Consider the following 15,466-nt stretch of genomic DNA (forward strand, 5'->3'; position numbering starts at 1 on the left):
ACATGTACACTTTCGTGTAAAATCAATATAAATTTAATCGTTAATTTAATGTGCTCCCTGTCGTAATTGAAAAAAAAACAAACTCGGAAAAGTCCGTAGACAATTAGATGATTAATTATAGTCTAACAAGTAGTATGAAAAACGTCAGTCAGCTATATATCTCTGTTTGTAAGGACTTTTGTGAAGCTTCGGGATTAGTACAAATAAGGTTAATCAAATTCATTTTTTTATATGGGATGCAAAAATTATCCATAACCAATTCATGATTTTGAAGTTTTCCCTGCTTAGAAAGGCTGCAATGGGTGTAAGTAGGATTATTATGTGTAGAATCGAAACCTAGTTCTTTGAAAATGCTATCAATATAATGTGCCTTACAAACAAAGACAAGTTGTTACTTGCCTTACCAGGAGGGACAGGTACATACATTGTGCAATGTAGTTCTTTTCTCACTTCTGCTTTATTGAAAACAGAAGGATAGATTGTTTTTATTTTACCATTCAGTCGTATAATACTATAATACGAACTTTTGATTTATATCTGATGCTATTTACCCACTATGATGAAAGTATGTAATAAAAAATAAATCGGTGTTGCGCGGCGAAATATGCGGTCAAACAGTATACATGTAAAACACTACCAATATAAAGTACCCAAAAAGAGTTAGCTGATTGCAACAGTTATTGCACACTTTCTTAACAAAGTGACATTCATTACAAACACGAATTGCCATATAGTATGTTTATATTCTTATTTACTACTTAATCCAAGCTTAGAGTAGCTTTCATCATAAAATGGCATAAATCGTCTAAATCGCTCAGTAGGCTCATGCAATGAATTATCATTTCAAACTGTGTATTTTTGCAAGTTTTAAATACAAATGACTTCATAATGTGATGTTAAAAAGGAAAAAATTATGTAACACATTATGGTTAATGTGTGAATTTATATTATTCTTTACTTTTCTGCATCATCGTTTATTTCGGTAAATTTCGTTTACATACATATAATCCATTTAGGAAATTTATTTTATAATTCTATGTAGCATGTTTTAGTCCTTCTCCTTGAAAGTTAGTGAAGTACCCATCTCTCCAATTAGGGAAGATATGTACGGAAGGTTTCTGGGAGTACATACATAAAGGAAAAAAAACCACTTTAAGTACTTATAGTAAATACAGTTTTGCATCAACAAACATTATTACTATTACTTCATAAACAGTAATTCATTGAAATTGAAAAATTCGATAAGGATAGGTTATTTCCTTATATAAACTGTTATTTATCCCTAGTATACGGAAACTATCACGAAGAGCCGTTGTATTTCTCATTTGTCCATTTGTTGGTTTGTTTGGTTTATTATTCTTTTCTTTTTTCTTTTCTTTTTTTAAGGGAGGGGGGGGGGGGTTGTCGTGATATTTTCAAATGTTTTTGTTTTTATGGGTTTTTTTTTTTCAGGGGTTGTTTTTATTTTCTTTGATAAGCAGAATATTTCGCATGGCCAAAAACAAGTGCAAGTGTTACATTAATATATATGTGACAGACGCAGACAATGTAATACAGCTTTAAGGCATGTGAAACTGATTCCCACATGTAAGGAGTATAAACTCTAAGCGTGTTTCCTCTTTCTAACATGCTATAATGCATTTCTATAAATAACTACTTCCTTGTTGGCGGCTGTCAGTGGGCAGGAATCTTATTATTTCTGTGCGTGATACCTGTCTTCTGAATGGTAAGATATTACATTCTTAAACTAAAATCTCGACAATGAAAGCATAATGAGAGCGTTGTTCCTTTTAAAGGAGAAATTGTTTACTGAGATGGTCTTACGTAAGTTAATCTGAGTGATGTACGGCAATTCAAATGTTAATTGAATGTGTCAGATCTAATGTATTATCTATTTTATATATATCTGCCTTCTATATTAACTATTTACACTAAATATCAGGGTTAAACTTGTTTCCTCTGTTTTTCTTTATCACAAATATGTCAATGAATAGATTTCATATTAATCTTTATAAAATATCAGTAGTGCACTTAAGTAAATATACAAGGAAGCTTTTTGCACGCAACCTGCTCTATGGTTGAGAGATCTCAGTTAAATAAATTTAAATGCTATTGTGTACAGTATGTGTATTTATTTGTATTGTTTGCCGTTTAATCATGCATAACAATTTAGGTGCACATGTAAAGATATGCAATTATATCATTTAGCCTACAGTTTAGCAAAGTAAAATAATACTTGTCCATTCTGTTTCTATTTTGTAACTAATAAAATTTCAATTTTGTTCTTTTATATCAGTCATGAAGTTTATTGGCTAAATATGGAATTCTGCAGACTGATTATATTCTTTGCTGTCAGTGATTGTCTCTTGTGCGTACATTTCGTCTCTAGCCTAAGTAAGTGTCTTTAAAATATTCTGTGTTTAAGTTTATTAATTAGGCCATTTTTAAGGATATTATATTTGTAAGTTAAAAAAAGTTAATGTATGTTGCATTTTAGATACATTGTGACGTCAACTCTCTCTTGCTTCGTTTACGCAATGGAGTCATTCTTTCAACTGCAAATATGCAGCAAAATTTGTTGGAAATGGCTCGTTTGAGGCTTAAATTATGTTGCAGTTTAAACAAAATACACGTTAATTGTATTGACATATAAGCAAAATTACGGCCCAGGTCGCAAACGTTAATATGACTTGCCAAGCTTCGCCCTCTGTCACTTGTTTTTTCCCTCGCCAAAATTTATGGCGAATATTTTAAGATAGTGACCATGTATTTTAGATAGAGTGTCAAATATTTACATTTGCAAATATGTTTCCCTATATGCACCCAAAAAATAGCAAAAACATTCAACTCTGTGTGAAATTGTTAATGATGTCACACTGACTACATGTACCCAAGCGCTTAAAATGTAACGGTTACATTATATTAACCTAAAAACAGGATTGTGTCGATATATCTAAACGATTATATTGGTAATTCTGACCAATTTGCCTTTCTTAAACGTAAATTTAAGAAATAAAAAGCAATGGTAAAAAATTACCGGGATATGAACTTTGTTGGTACGGGATCAAATCTTTTAATAAGGCATTCGCTGTTTTTTTTTATCGTGTTACCTTTGTTTAAAGGGAAAGGAAAGTCAAAAACATAATTTATTTATTTTAATAAAGTGGTTTTGACGTCACACCATCTATTCCGGTTTGGTTTACATATACAAATGAATGTACACAGTGTTCTGAATATAATTAACGCTGGTGTATGCCTTTTTGTTACTCAAATAATCGACTAAACAAAATTGATAATGTCTGAGTTCACACGTCAATCTAAAGAATAAATACATGTTTCATTGTATGCATAAATTTATGCATTTTCATAAATAAATGACAGCTGTTAATCTGCTATCATTCAAAGTTGAACATGACCTCGATTATTTTTTTTTATTCTAAGTCAAGTTCTTCGCAAACTGAATAAATGTAATAACTGTAATGGGGATGTTTAAAACGCATTCTTTAAAGTCGGAATTACCATGTCGAAATAACGACGGCAGACATTTTCTATTATACTTGGCATCTGTTGACAGTTTCCACATTTACGCGGAGATTTCTCCGACACTAACCCCCGCTTTTAGATTTCAACGAACATGCTCCATTTGACGTTAGTTTGTAGTTTGCAAAGGTAGAAGAACAGTATCAAATCAATATTGTTTTAAATTTTCCAGAACTTGTCATTTAGAGCGAATATTATGATGTTATGTTGATAAGACAAACCGGAATAGATGGTGTGACGTCATAGATTAAATTTCAATGGCGGCCCCCATTGCGGCGGGAAATTTGAATTAAGCGATCGATTTTCTTGATTTATTCATTGTTCCGGGGTTTTTTAATGAAAGTAAATACGATTTACAATTATAGTAGATGATAATTAATTGATTTATTGTACAACATATTTTTAATTTCCCTCCCCTTTAATGTTGGAGAACAGTGCATATATTTTTAGAGTTATAAGAATGAGAAAAAGCAGATACATGTTGATGACATGGCTCACAGTCTTTTATAAGAAATGTTACACTGTTAATATTCTATAAAATGCAGTCGTTTTACCTAAGTTTTGTAATTGGTAAAATCAAAAACTCGTAACATTTCAAAACTAAAAATAGCAAAATTTAAGCACGTTTAGTTTATTTCATAATAGTCATGAAGGAGAACAGGACGTTTATCATGTTACTTTTGTTAATCACTTGACAGTTATTATAGATTATAAAGTATAACATAATAAACATTATTATGATAACGTATTTTCCGATGCATATTATTGGTCGATTGTTGTCACATGACCGTGCTATAAATTCTGTCACAGAAATTGGGAGAATTTTAGTGGTTTAAACTTTGAAAATGTAGATGTACAAATCATGAGTGGTTAATATAATCATAAATATATGACTATCTTTGTTCTGTAAATTTAAATTAAAAAATCAAAAGAATGTTTTATATTGATGATGCTTCAAAATAGAATCTGTCACTAAATTCCCAATTCCAGAAACAAGGATAGGGGGGAATCTTATGTTGTGTCACAATGAAATGCAAAGAAAGTGGCCATGACATGTGTTTGTGTTCATAGGTAAAACCTAAAATTGATATATGGAATATTAAAAAAAAAGAATCATTGAGTATTTTATATGGTATTCATTCTGTTCAAATTTACGAATCAAAACTTTAAATTTTGAAGTGTTGATTTTATCAATATTTTCATAAAATTATAATATTGCTATGTAAAATTATAACAATGCTAGGAAGGTTTATGTTGTAATTATTTTTATATTTATTTTTGTACTTTTAAATATATAAGTGAAGTTGCAAATAAATTCCATCAAATTGCTAAACTATTTTAGAAAATTGCAATTGCCAGGAATAATTATATTCCTAAAACAGGGGAGAGCGTGTTTATCTTTATCAAACTATCTTCCTTGCAAGACCAAAATATAGCCTCAAAAATCATATATGATATAGAGGATATCTACATTTTGATGTGTTAAATATTACATAAAATTCACATTGCAACGTATGTTCCTAATATTAACTTGTCTTATTGGGTAATATCACTATTCAGGTAAGCTATATTTTTGTCCCCCGACCGACATCTTGATATCGAAAAAAATATCCAAATCAATTGGTCATATCAATACAAGGTAGAGTGCAATAATAAGTAGGAGTAAAATAGTTTTGACTGTTCTTTTCTGTTTGTTTCGAATACATTTGATATACATTCTTAGAGAAAGTATAGCAATTCAAACAGTATTGATAAAACATTATAATCACACCATGTCTTTTTGGGGTCTACTCAAAACTAAAGAAACATTCTTTATAATATGTTTTTATCAAATGAGTGCATTTTCCATCTTTGAAATTCAAATTGATTTTTTATCGATGTTATTTGAACAATTGTCACTTGTGTATCCTGATTTGAAATTTATGCATCCCTATTTTGTCCAAATGTATGTCTTTATAATGAAAATATCTTAAAATCAATATATGTGTGCGCATAAAGGTATGTTCTAAAGACGTTATCTATTTAAGGTCTTTTGACATTTTTTCAAGAAGAACATATTGCAAAAAGAATTCAACCAAAAATTGATATGTGTGGTGTTTGTTTAGAGGTAATTCAACATATAATATTCAAGTGAATTTAAATGATGATCATATATAAAGGCCCGGCAATATATTTTAGATAAAAACCAATGTTCAAATCCTAAACGAATAACCGAAATCTTACTGCTTCAAAACACCAATATGTGTTTGTTTATAACTTTGCTTAAGAGAGGAATGCCATCGGTTACAAGTTACTGAATACTCACTCATGCAAGCATTGTTTAATTTAAATTTGGTAGTTATTATAGTCATAAATCTTATTCACGGTAGGAAAATAAAGTTCTTATACATGTACCTTAGTGAAATCTAAAGATTGGTGTACATTAATCGTAATGCAGATGTAATTTCAACAATACCATTTTTAATAGGCAATGTTGTTTTGAACTGAAATTTTGATATACAAAACATGTCATTGCTCCGAATCTTTTGTATCCAAACTGAATATTTAAACTGTATTGATATAAATAAAATGTTTCCTTTCTAATAAATTTAAGTAGATTTCTCTTTTTTTCCTGATCTTGTGTTGTTGCATTCAAAAGAAAAAAAATATTGAACCTTATTTTTTGTATAGAAAATTTAGCACTAGGGAGACCAACGTGGGAGCAATTTCCTTGGATTAAACCAACACAGAACTGGGGTAGTAAGAATGCTGTAGATGGTTCGTACAACGATCGTGGTGCAAGTGGAAATCAGTGTACGATATCAGACAACTACAGGAAAACAGCTGAGTGGAGAGTAGATTTGGGGGATATTGTCAGCATCAGCCACATTGATATTTACTACAGGACAGATAACTTCCAAAGTAAATCTAAAATTTGAATGCTCATTGCCAATGGGATTTTTATATGTAGTTTTGCTAGTCAGAAGAAAGGATATAATTATGTAGCAGATAATTATAACATCTCTAGAGACATTGACTTTACACATATACATACTACTAATTGTCAACCTATTTACCTCAATGCGTATAATGATCTCGACATATCATTGACTTTAAACATATACATACTACTAATTGTCAACCCATTTACCTCAATGTGTATATTGACCTCGACATATCATTGACTTTACACATATACATACTACTAATTGTCAACCTCTTTACCTCAATGTGTATATTGACCTCGACATATCATTGAATTTACACATATACATACTACTAATTGTCAACATAGCTGATTGATCACGATGCATTTATACGTTGTCCCTTAATAATACATTTCAAATAATCATAATAATTAGTATTGATGAACAAAAACATCTTGAAAGATGATTCAAACACAAATTGTATACATTTATCAAAATATTCATAAATATTATTATACCTGCCCTTTGAATATTTGAACCGATATTACATTTGTAAATAGGTGTATTAATATTTCATTTTGTTTTTCAGCAACGTCAATAGTTGTCATTAAAACAGTTGCACTAAGAAACCTCAATATATTACTCTTTTAGCAAATATACGCACATTTTATAAATCTAAATTTTAAAGAGCCTCTTTTTGTATCTTTTTTTCTCTTGATAGTGAATTAACAACTGGTTCTATTAAGTGTTGATGGTAACGATTGAAAAGCAATTTTATTTAATTAGTGCCAACGTCGTACACGTCAAGAATTGCTGGATTCTTTCTTTACGTTTCAAACACAACCTCGAAATACGGAAGTCATCTTTGTTTTCATGAGATACAGACTGTGAACAGAACCCCATCAGAGAATCAGAAAATCCAATGTTCTATTCGGGGCCGTTTCGTCATCTACTACAACGAACGAAAACAGGGTGTTAAATACCCTAGTTACTATTCATCGTATGCATACAATGAACTATGTGAGGTGGAAGTTTATGGTGAGTGGTACAGACCTTTGATTCCAATTTTGTTAAGATTGTGTGTTAAAAGATCACTTAATTATGTGTATTATGATGTTGAAAACATACCATTTTTGTATGTTAGGATGTTCTAGGCAAGGGTTTTATGGTGACAATTGTACACTTCGATGTCCTTCTAATTGCCGAGAAACACAATGTAACCTCATCACTGGTCACTGTACTAGCTGTGTTCCTGGATATTACGGATTATCTTGTAATCAGGGTATGCACGTGTTCTTTATTTTTCAAATTAATGTACTTTTAAAGTACTGTAAAGCGGTTAGCAAGCTAGATTTTAAGTTGTTGGAAAGATTCGCATTAAGATTTAATTTTGAGTTGTAGGGGCTTGAACAAGCTAAGAAAAACAATCATCGTTTTAGTGTATAACAATTTATTGTCCTTGCTATCCTAGGATACCATTTCTTTCAATTATTTTCATTAAATATGTCGTTTCCTGTCCGACTCTATATCAAAATTCAGTAAATGCATGCGTCATTAAATAAAAAAAACTTCATTACAAAAAAATAATTTGTCATTTTTGTTCAAATTCGATTCATCATAGATATCACTTTGACTATGCAACGAGTTGCATAAAAGTCTAGTTACATAGAACATAGAGCGTTAAGCGTTTACGCGTCTCTTTAAAAAGGGTTTCAAAAAACTTTATTTATCAAGACACAGCTGTCCCTAATACATACATTCGTAAGACTCTAGGTAACCAATTAAAGAAGCTGATAGAAACTGCCGTTGCCCATACCTTTCTTTAACCTTTTATGTTTCTTAATTTGATCGAAGGGTTTCAAGTAATACGATTATGTTTCAGTGTACATGTTACAGATATTAGTAATGGGTGCTAGAAATATGAAAATATTAGACTCTCTTTGCGTTTTAATTTTTTTACGTATTTGTAATTAATATATAAATGTGTATGTTTTATGCAAAGTAAAACTCAGGTTGGAGAAATCATTATTTTAGTTTGTGACTATAAGACATACGGACAAGACTGCTCTTTGCGTTGTGGTAACTGTAGTAATGGGGAAACATGTCAACATGTAAACGGTTCTTGTCTCCATGGATGTGATGCAGGAGTGTCGGGCGAAGAATGCAACGACGGTAATAACATTAAAACTTTCTTTTAGAAAAAAAAAACCACTTGTTGACAGTTATTATTTTGAATTATTTGTCAAAAACCATTTGTTAAAAAGTATGTATGTATTACATAATCTTAAAAATGGCTTTTTCCACCAGTGCATATGTATAATTGTGTCCAAAAATAGTTTTATAAAAAGGAGCACTTTAATTATTTGCTTAATACACAATCTAATTAAAATTAGACGTTCTGAATCCGCTACCGTATCTAAGCGGTAGCGGATTCAGAACATATAATTTTAATTAGATTGCTTAATACATTGCCTAGAATGTTTAAAAGGTATTTTTTTCATGATGAAACTATATACTAGAGAAAAAAGAAATACTATGCGTCATTCAACGAAAAAAAATTATTTAAGTTTGTAATGAGTTAAGGACAAATTTTATTGATTTTGCAAAAAAAAAAAAAAAATAAATGATATATAACGCTTATATATGATTTTTGAGGATGTACAATTATGTTATATGAGTTCACACGGAATCGAATAAAATGACCCACCAGGAACTTATATAACATTGAACACTTGATACAAATGTTGCAGAATGTTTACCTGGATTCTTTGGGAAAGACTGCCTAAACAAATGTAGTGAAAACTGCATGAATTCTGCAAGTTGTGATAGATTTACAGGACATTGTAACGGAGGGTGTAAACCTGGATGGACAGGGAACAAATGTGACCAGAGTAAGTGCATGCATAACAGTTGCTTTTTTGTACAATTACTAATGCTATATTTTAGTTGATATTTTATTAGAAATTTTGAAGTTTTCGTCCACATAAATCACATACATGTAATTATCGCACATCACACATTTGATATTTTTTCCCGCTTACTATTTCTATAGACGTTAATTTTGAAATTTGAAATAGCCCCACCCCTCCAACACACACAAAAAACACACATTAAAATATCATGCAAAAATGAAAAAGAACAATATAGCAAAAAAGACACATCTTTAATGTCTGCAATATACATAGATACCACTAGTGTTGAACATGTTAATTTTTTATTCATGTTTGCACAATTTCTGAAACTATCTTTAGCTATAAATGGTTTAGCGATAGGATATAAATCTTGTAAAATTCTTATTTGTTTAACCTCAGTCGGCGCAATATTTATGAAATAACACCAAGTTAAACATGGCAGAAATTGCTTAAGATACTTTGAATGTCAAATTTTAAATGTATAACATTTTAGTGTGTGCGAAAAACTTTTATGGACCCAGATGTGCTCTTATCTGTGGCTCCTGTAGAAACAAAGAAACATGCCACAACATCGATGGTACATGTCCCCATGGGTGTGATGACGGGGTGTATGGAGAAAAATGCCAAAGAGGTAAACAATTTAGGAAAATGTAAGAAATAGGTAGTGTGACACGTTTTATCGCTATACTATATATGAATTTTATTTGGCTATTTACAGAAATGCGAATTTATAAATCAAGCTACAGCTTGATAAAACCTATTTTGATTGAACAATTGTAATAGAAGGCATAGCATGTGAAGAAAAAAGTATCACAAATTTTATTTTACATAATTTATGCTTTTTGTAGAATGTATGTTAGGCAACTATGGAAAGAACTGCATCTACAAATGCAACACGCAGTGTATTGTGTCCAACCAGTGTAACAGAGTTACTGGACATTGTAATGGGGGTTGTAAACAAGGATGGGCAGGAAACATGTGTGATCAAGGCAAGTTTATATTAAGTAAGAGCATGTTTAATGTCAAGGAATAGGGAGTCGTTCTCTGACATTTAAGTATCATGTGGTAACCTAAGAAGGCCTGGAGGCTTTATCACAGATAATCATTGATAATTAATTGATAGAGCCCCTACCGTAACGATCACCTCAAGATATTGCAAAAATGATTCGTTCTTACTTTTAATTGTCTATATCTATATAATTGTCAGCAATTAAAAAATTAGATATTTATTATTATATATCAAACGATTTTCCCTTTCATAATACTGTTAGCTTTATAGAGTGTGATCCGATTTTTCGGATCACCACACTGTGATTTTCTGATTTCATACCACTGCTCTCTAAAACTGATGACGTAATGAACAGAACACATTGAATATTCCTGTGTGAACTACTTTTGGCCTAGACCAACTAAACGGAAGTATTTGATGTGAATGCAAAGAAGCCGATGCAAAACGCACCACAAATCATTATAATGTGTCTGCACAGAATTTAAGTTAGATAAAGATACTTTTCCATATTCATGATTTTTTGCTGGATTTCGTGGTTTTGTAAGTTAGACACATTTACGAAATAAAAAAAAAAGAACGATAATAATAAAAAACATTAAGAGGCCGTTTGTTGATAAACAGACATCAAAATGGCAAATATCGATGACTGATCTACACACAACACCAAGTATTGTTACAATGGTAGTTTTGGTTTACTAGAAAAGGATGCAGATCAGAAAAGTAACAAATTGTTGGATATCAAACCATCTGATTTTGACAAATTACGTATGCAGATGAGGAATAAGTGAGTGAAACATCATAGAAAATCGGTCAAAAATAGGAATATTTCAACCTTTATTGAAATTAATAATCAGACAAAAGTTTACTTTATTCAACAAATGAAAAATAGAAACACTGAAAGAAAAAGACAATCAGCTGTAAAACAGTTCCATGTGTGGTTCCATCGTAATCCAGGGAATGAAACCCGTGCCATCACTGAAATGCAGCCTGGTAAGCTTGTCAATTACTTAGGGTCATTTCGTTTTTCAATCCGAAAAGCTGATGGGTCAGACTATGAGCCAGATACATTAACCAATTACCATGGGTCCATTGACAGGTTTCTGTGAGAGCGAAAAAAGTGTCCATATAGTTTAATCACATACAGGGAGTCTTCTACAAGCAAAACAGATCTTACTTCCAAACGTAAAGAATTAAAAAGAAGAATAAAAAGGCAATTTATCAAATGCAGCAGACCCTCTTAAAAATCTGAGAAGAATATTTTACAAGAGAAAGGTTGCTATTGTTTACATAGCCCAAAGACATTACTTAACAAATTGTGTCTGCAAAATACCATATTGTTTGGAATTCGGGGGAGGGGGGAGGTGAAAATTATAACATTAAATGGTCTAATATTCAGCTTTTAGAGGAAGATGAACATGGCAGAGGTAGTTGGAATTTACTGAACGCGAGACAAAAACCAGAACAGGCGAACTTACTTATCTAAGGGTATCCCGACCGAAACAGTACTCAACTCCAGATCATCCTTTGAACTGCCCCGCTGCAGCATATAAGGCTTTTAGGGATCATAGGCCTCCTTCCACCATGACCCTTGATGGTCCCTTTTAATTGCCATCAATCACAACGGTCTCCATTTTTCTTCCATTTGGTACGAAAAAAAACCTTTAGGATAAAAAACACTTTGGTCAATTCTGCGGGATATGACAAACCGTGCTCATTTACCAGGGAGGATGACAAATCATTCAGCACGAACAACTGCATGCACCGAATTGATTCACGCTGGCATTACCCTACTACTATTCAACAAATAAATGGTCCAAAAAGGTCCAAAGTATCAACAATTACCCAATTGACTCGGTTGAAATGCAAAAAAGAAAAGAAAAAAGGAGTAATATTTTATCAAACAAAGATAATGCTCCAAACACCAAAAAAATGACATACATTTATGTCCAAGTCTGACTTACCCGCAATGTTCAAATCTGCACCCGAATTCCATTATTTCCACTCCGATGTCAGCGATCTCGTCAAATTCAACATTTCATTAATCATCATCTACACGAAAATTATTTTTGAACGCAGGGATGATGAATTGCACCTTAACTCTCAACAACTATGAAGAAAAACAACAGAAATCGAGAAAACGCGTCCGGGTTATCTACAATGACGACTCTGAATGACTGTGAAGCTCTTATTTGAATAGAAACATTGCGCGAGAAAAAAAAATAGTTCTTCAAAAGTTTAGTTTTTACTGCTAAATTACGAATACAGTTTAGGATATTAGGTTTTTATATCATGCTATTTGTAATTTGTAAACGGATATATAAAAAACTCATCAGTATAACAATAACTTCACCCGAAGAGTCGGATCACGTCGAGTTGACAGACGCAGATTACCATATCTAACTCGATGCTTGATCTGATAATCCGTGTCTGTCAACTCGACTTGATAAAATCCTTCGGATCGAGTCGGTGCGTCTTTTTACTCCGATGAACCCCAATGATACCCCAATGATACCCAAATGAACCCCAATGATACCCGAATGAACCCCAATGTTACCCCAATGATACCCAAATACACCTAATGATACCCCTATGATACCAAATGATATCCTAATGAAAATTTGCAGAACTTGCGCCGGGTGACTGGTCCAAGGCACATTGAACAGCTAACTAGGGATGATCTAATCATGCCGTAGACAGAAAACTTTTCACATCAATAAACTTTATCCTTATTTAGATTTTTGTGAAATTTCAAGGGCTTATCTTTGTTCCTAAACGAATAAGAGAAAATGTCTCAATAATTACTGAAAAACTCTCGTATATGGGTCCGCACGTATATAAAGCACTAAAAATTGCTAGCGACACGAAAAATTGAAATTGTGAAAATTCGCGTTGTTAGCCATTTTCAGTGCTGTATATATTCAATTTACTGGCTTAGTATTTATAGATATCATTAGACCCGACACGTTAAAGGTGCATTGTGTTATTAATATTGGGGATGTTTTGTATAATTTAATAAATGTATACAATGTACTTTGATAATAATAGTCATTTGATAATAACTAGAGGTACTGCGAGCAATCTCACAAATGAAAATATTAAAACTGAAGTCTTTCTCTAATGGAAAAGAATCGATATGTCTCTTTTTCTTAAAGTTATGTTGAACTAGCACCAATGACCAAAGCTCCCATCAGGACATAATTACAGGTCACAAACAATCTTTGAGTCAAAGTTTAGCTTAAAAAATTCTAATCATTTCCCATTACAAGATATGGCCCAATCGGTGAAAAAACGGCACGTAGTTGAAATTTCATTTGTGTAACATGTTGTTACATAAAATTTATTAAGTGTATCAATTATGAACATACTTAGTATCATTTGGGTATTTCAAAGTTCATTGGGGTATCATTGGGGTTCATTGGGGTTCATTGGGGTATCATTGGGGTTCATTGGGGTAAAAAGACGCACCCGGATCGAGTTAATGTTATAATAATACATATTCATTGTCATTAATATTTATATTTATTTCTTAGAATTATTCCAATTCCACCATACACAAACAATACGTCTGTGTTTCATTGATTAACGGTATTGGACTTTACGTTAAAGTGTTGATTCGTAGTGTTATAGCAGACAAATGCACTAGAATATGCAATAATGTGCTTGTAGAATGCCATGCAGGGTTATATGGTAAAGACTGTAAGAATCAATGCAGCGTTAACTGTAATGTGACCAATCGGTGTGACAGGTTCACAGGAGAGTGCAATGGAGGGTGCAAACCAGGATGGACTGGCACAGCGTGCAATTTTAGTAAGAAGTTATAGCAATTGTCAATAACAATACGCAGCACTCAGTTACAAAAAGTGCATCTCTGTCAAATATCAATGCTATTTGTTTCTTATACATTAACCGGATAGAAAAGTCTTATGCTTCCCGTCTGAAGAAAGACGGTTAAAAAATATGCACAAGTATGTTAGTACTGAATCCTTAAGGATAAAAATTACTCAGGTTGTGAGTTTTCACATATGGTTATACAGTTTTATATCAAGAAAAATATGTTTACAACTAGAGACGAGCTCGTTGCAAGCAACGATAAGGTCTTCCGTCGTAGCTGCGTCATAATTTTGACATAATACAAAAATTGATACCTCACCACGGTACAATATTAGATAAATCGATATAAGCACCGAGTAAAAAAAACAAAGTACTATAATACATGTAAATAAGCAAATACAGATCCCTAAAAGCTGTCTATGGCTTGATTCGCCGCATGTTGTTTTTTGCATCTGCATTTTATTTTGAGAAACTTATTTAATCTTCATAATTTACTCAATAAAGACAGAATGAGGACGACGATTATATTCACACAGTGGGTATGCATGATATGAAGGTAAAAAGATCAAAAACATTTTACACGCATTTTTTATCAAACGCAAACCCCAATATAATTTTTAGTAAACATGCGGAGATCCTGGAAATTTTACAGGGGGGTTTGAAGAATCATTTTGTTTTTTGAGGAGGGGGAACATGCGCGGATCAAAAAAAAATTCCGGGTGGGGGTTGAGTGTCTGACGGTTATTTGAGTTTGTCATGGGAGGTCCGAGGCATATTTTTTTTTAAATTTTATAATGTACATGTAAATGAAAGAAATTTAGGGGGTTGGGGTTGGGGTGGGGTCCGGAACCCTTCCCCTTTTCTTCTAGATCCGCGCATGGGGAAGACCAATGCCGGTAATTTTTCGGTAATTTTAGCCATTTTTTCTTAATGAATCATTTTCAAAATTATCGGAATTCCACTATTACCTTAAAATGCAGTTAAAACCTAAAATACGATCTATTTAGTCTCTGTGTGTATTTGGCCAACATGCGTCCGCGTTCGAAAGAAATGGCAATATTCAAGAAATTTGGATTGACGATCTTGGTCCTAAGTCGTCCATACGATTCTTGTTCAGACTAAGAGCTACAGACCTGCGGTTAGAGATTGTCGAACTCTTATTGATTATGCCAATTATTTTTTTGTCTCAAAGTATCAGTTTTTTTTTATCAATAAAGTTTTACCTTTAAAAAAAAAAAGGAAATGGGGCACAATTTTCAATGTTAGCA

General features: G+C 32.2%; 1 protein-coding gene across 1 annotated transcript in view; it reads left to right on the forward strand.

The window, feature by feature from the left end:
• Positions 1-1,668: 1,668 nt before the first annotated feature.
• Positions 1,669-15,466, forward strand: part of LOC128174165 (receptor-type tyrosine-protein phosphatase kappa-like) — a 34,745-nt gene continuing 20,947 nt past the window's right edge. The window contains exons 1-10 of the mRNA XM_052839786.1: positions 1,669-1,726; positions 2,297-2,394; positions 6,211-6,441; positions 7,233-7,484; positions 7,591-7,728; positions 8,481-8,618; positions 9,197-9,337; positions 9,852-9,989; positions 10,207-10,347; positions 14,034-14,174. Coding sequence (XP_052695746.1) covers positions 2,319-2,394; positions 6,211-6,441; positions 7,233-7,484; positions 7,591-7,728; positions 8,481-8,618; positions 9,197-9,337; positions 9,852-9,989; positions 10,207-10,347; positions 14,034-14,174 — 1,396 coding nt within the window. The 5' untranslated portion in view covers positions 1,669-1,726; positions 2,297-2,318. The remainder of the gene's footprint in view (positions 1,727-2,296; positions 2,395-6,210; positions 6,442-7,232; positions 7,485-7,590; positions 7,729-8,480; positions 8,619-9,196; positions 9,338-9,851; positions 9,990-10,206; positions 10,348-14,033; positions 14,175-15,466) is intronic.

The sequence above is a fragment of the Crassostrea angulata genome, chromosome 2, assembly GCF_025612915.1.
Source record: "Crassostrea angulata isolate pt1a10 chromosome 2, ASM2561291v2, whole genome shotgun sequence".
NCBI classification, from domain to species: Eukaryota; Metazoa; Mollusca; class Bivalvia; order Ostreida; family Ostreidae; genus Magallana; species Magallana angulata.